The sequence below is a fragment of the Monodon monoceros genome, unplaced genomic scaffold, assembly GCF_005190385.1.
Source record: "Monodon monoceros isolate NGI ecotype Baffin Bay Population unplaced genomic scaffold, NGI_Narwhal_1 Contig2661_ctg1, whole genome shotgun sequence".
NCBI lineage: Eukaryota > Metazoa > Chordata > Mammalia > Artiodactyla > Monodontidae > Monodon > Monodon monoceros.
Genome location: NW_021698575.1, coordinates 1 through 2,689, shown reverse-complemented (window position 1 = coordinate 2,689; position 2,689 = coordinate 1). Strand labels below are relative to the sequence as shown.

Sequence of the window (2,689 nt, the reverse complement as noted above, 5' to 3'; positions counted from 1 at the left end):
GGAGGACCCTGACTGTGTGATGGGTATTTATGTGAAATATATACATCTATGGGATTAAAGACTATTCCCCAAATCTGCCGTTAATACTTGAGCACAGCTGATTTCCTCACTAGCCCTTCAGCATCATTTCATTCCTGGACACAGAGTACCCCAGGCATAGGGAGGGGACCCCAGGTGAGGGCTGAGTTCTCTGAGGGCACAGTCAGCAGCGTCCTCAGGTGGAGTCCCAGAGACAGGGACCTCCCTTCACTACTTTCAGATTTTTATAGACTGGTCCATCCCGTATGCAAACATCCCCTTACGTCACAAGGTAAAAACAAAGTACCAGTTCACTTAAATTCGGGTTTCTCCTCATGCTTGAATAGATTTTCTGGGCTTCATGAATCCCATCTGCAAGAAGATGAATCCACTGTGGCTCTTCCTCTTTCTGGTGTCAGCTCCCAGAGGTGAGTTTCTCAGGGATTCAGACGTGAACACATGGGGAATCTGCATCTGAGCCCATGAGTCACCGTGGTTCTCTGTGTCCACAGGTGCCCTGTCCCAGGTGCAGCTGCAGGAGTCAGGACCCAGCCTGGTGAAGCCCTCACAGACCCTCTCCCTCACCTGCACTTTCTCTGGATTCTCATTAACCAGCTATGCTGTAGCCTGGGTCCGACAGCCTCCAGGAAAGGGGCTGGAGTGGGTTGGGGGGATAAATACTGGTGGAAGCGCATATTATAACCCAACTCTTAAGTCCCAGCTCAGCATCACCAGGGACACCTCCAAGAGCCAAGTCTACTTATCGCTGAGCAGCCTGACAACTTGAAGACACAGCCGTGTATTACTGTGCGAGAGACACAGTGAGGGGACTTCACTGGGAGCCCAGACACAAACCTCCCTGCACGGAGGCCCGTTACCACCAGGGGTCGCACAGGACCCACCAAGTACAGGGCTGAGGCCTGTGGCAGGTGCATATATGGGCTGGGAGGGAACTCTTGTTAGAACCTGTGCTTTCCTCTTCCATCCCAGGACCTCTACCAGAGACCCTGTTCTGTATCCTAACGTTTCATTGCTGTGGATTATGAAGTGTCTAGAAAATTTTGTGTGCATGTACATATTTGCTTAAATTTTATTTTTATTATAGTTGTGTGTATATATATATTCATATGCACACACACATATGATACTCAAGAATTAAGGTTGTTTATTATTTCTTTATTTACCTTTTTCTTAAAGGAGCTCAGAACAACCCTGCGGCTCACTATAATGTTAAATTTGAGCCTGAAGTTCGTGAAACTCGTAAATATCCTGACAATGCACATGAGATTTTTAAACAGTATTAATTGTGGTTTGGTTTTTGTACCTGTGGAAGGAAGAGACACACCGTCCTGCTTTCAGGCAACCTGTACAGGCATTCTGAATTCTGCAGCGGGCAGCGTTATAGACTCTAACGCCAGAGCGCTCCAATACTGCACATGCAATTATCCTCGTTATTCACAGATTCCAAATCTGCAAATTCACCTACTTCTAGCTTTTATGAGCACCGTAAAATAAATACTGTCATTTTGTGGTCATTCACGGACATTAAAAATGTGGCCGGTTGTTTGAATCAGGCAACACACATGCGCGCACTAACACACACACACACACACACACATACACACACACACATTTTCCCAGCTGAGGTCAGTCAAGGTGATGCTCTCTTTTCTTGTTTCAACTCCCGTCCTGTAATTGAGCACTTTCTGGGGTCAAATTAGTGCCATGCTTTTCACATTTCCGTGATTCTTGGCGATTGTTTAAAGTAGTCCCAGGCGTAGGGCTGAGGAACAGTCTAGTGTCCCTACGCACAAGTGGCTGTGAGTGGACTTAGGGAAAATATACATGAGACATCAGCTTCATTCACACATGAGTTATATGGCCATGGGTGGTGAAAATGATACTCATGTCTCCAATATAAAGTTCATCCAAAACCTGAAGACAAAACTCGCTGCTGCATATGGGATGCAGCCTTGGAAACTTGCCTTAATTCCAAATACAGCCTGGCAAGCGGGGGCTTATGGTCAAGGAGATGCTGGGGTGGAGTGGACTGGAAATTATAAACAGAAGAAATACAGGCTAAGGGGATTCTGGTTACATACACTCAAAAGGATTCTTGATAAAGAGAGTCCAGGGTGATCAGATACCGTGTGGGTGATAGGAGGTTTGATGGATTTGATCAAATACTGAGGGTGATCAGAGTTGAAGGGTAGGGGATTCTCATTATTCTCACTTAGCAGGGCTCTTGACAAAACCTCGCCATGCACATATAAACACAGAAGCCCACAGGTAAAGACTAATTGAGAAGAGAATTACAAGGATCCTGTTAGTTAAGGGGTGGTCAGGGGTCTTTTTAAGAAGAGGAATAATGAACATACAAGTAAACCAGGGATGCACACAGACACACAGAGAAAAGACCATCTGAGGACTCAGTGAGAAGCGGTCCACCTGCAAGCAAAGGAGAAAGGCCTGAGAAGGACCCAAACCTGCTGACACCGTGACCTTAGACTTCTTGCCTCCAGGCCTGAGAGGAATCCATTGCTCTTGTTTAATCCACCCAGTCTGTTATTCTGTAATGGCCACACTAGCCAACGAGTACACCTATAATATAGACGCAGAGAGACACATATGGAAATGTAAGTATCGTATTGGAAAAGGAACATCACCCATT

The 2,689-nt window shown here is 46.0% G+C and overlaps 1 gene segment (V, D, J or C); it reads left to right on the top strand.

Annotated features, from left to right (window-relative positions):
- Positions 1–349: 349 nt before the first annotated feature.
- LOC114897846 lies at positions 350–835 on the top strand. The segment is given in 2 exon segments: positions 350–446; positions 531–835. Coding segments are annotated over 2 exon segments (342 nt in total).
- Positions 836–2,689: the final 1,854 nt, after the last annotated feature.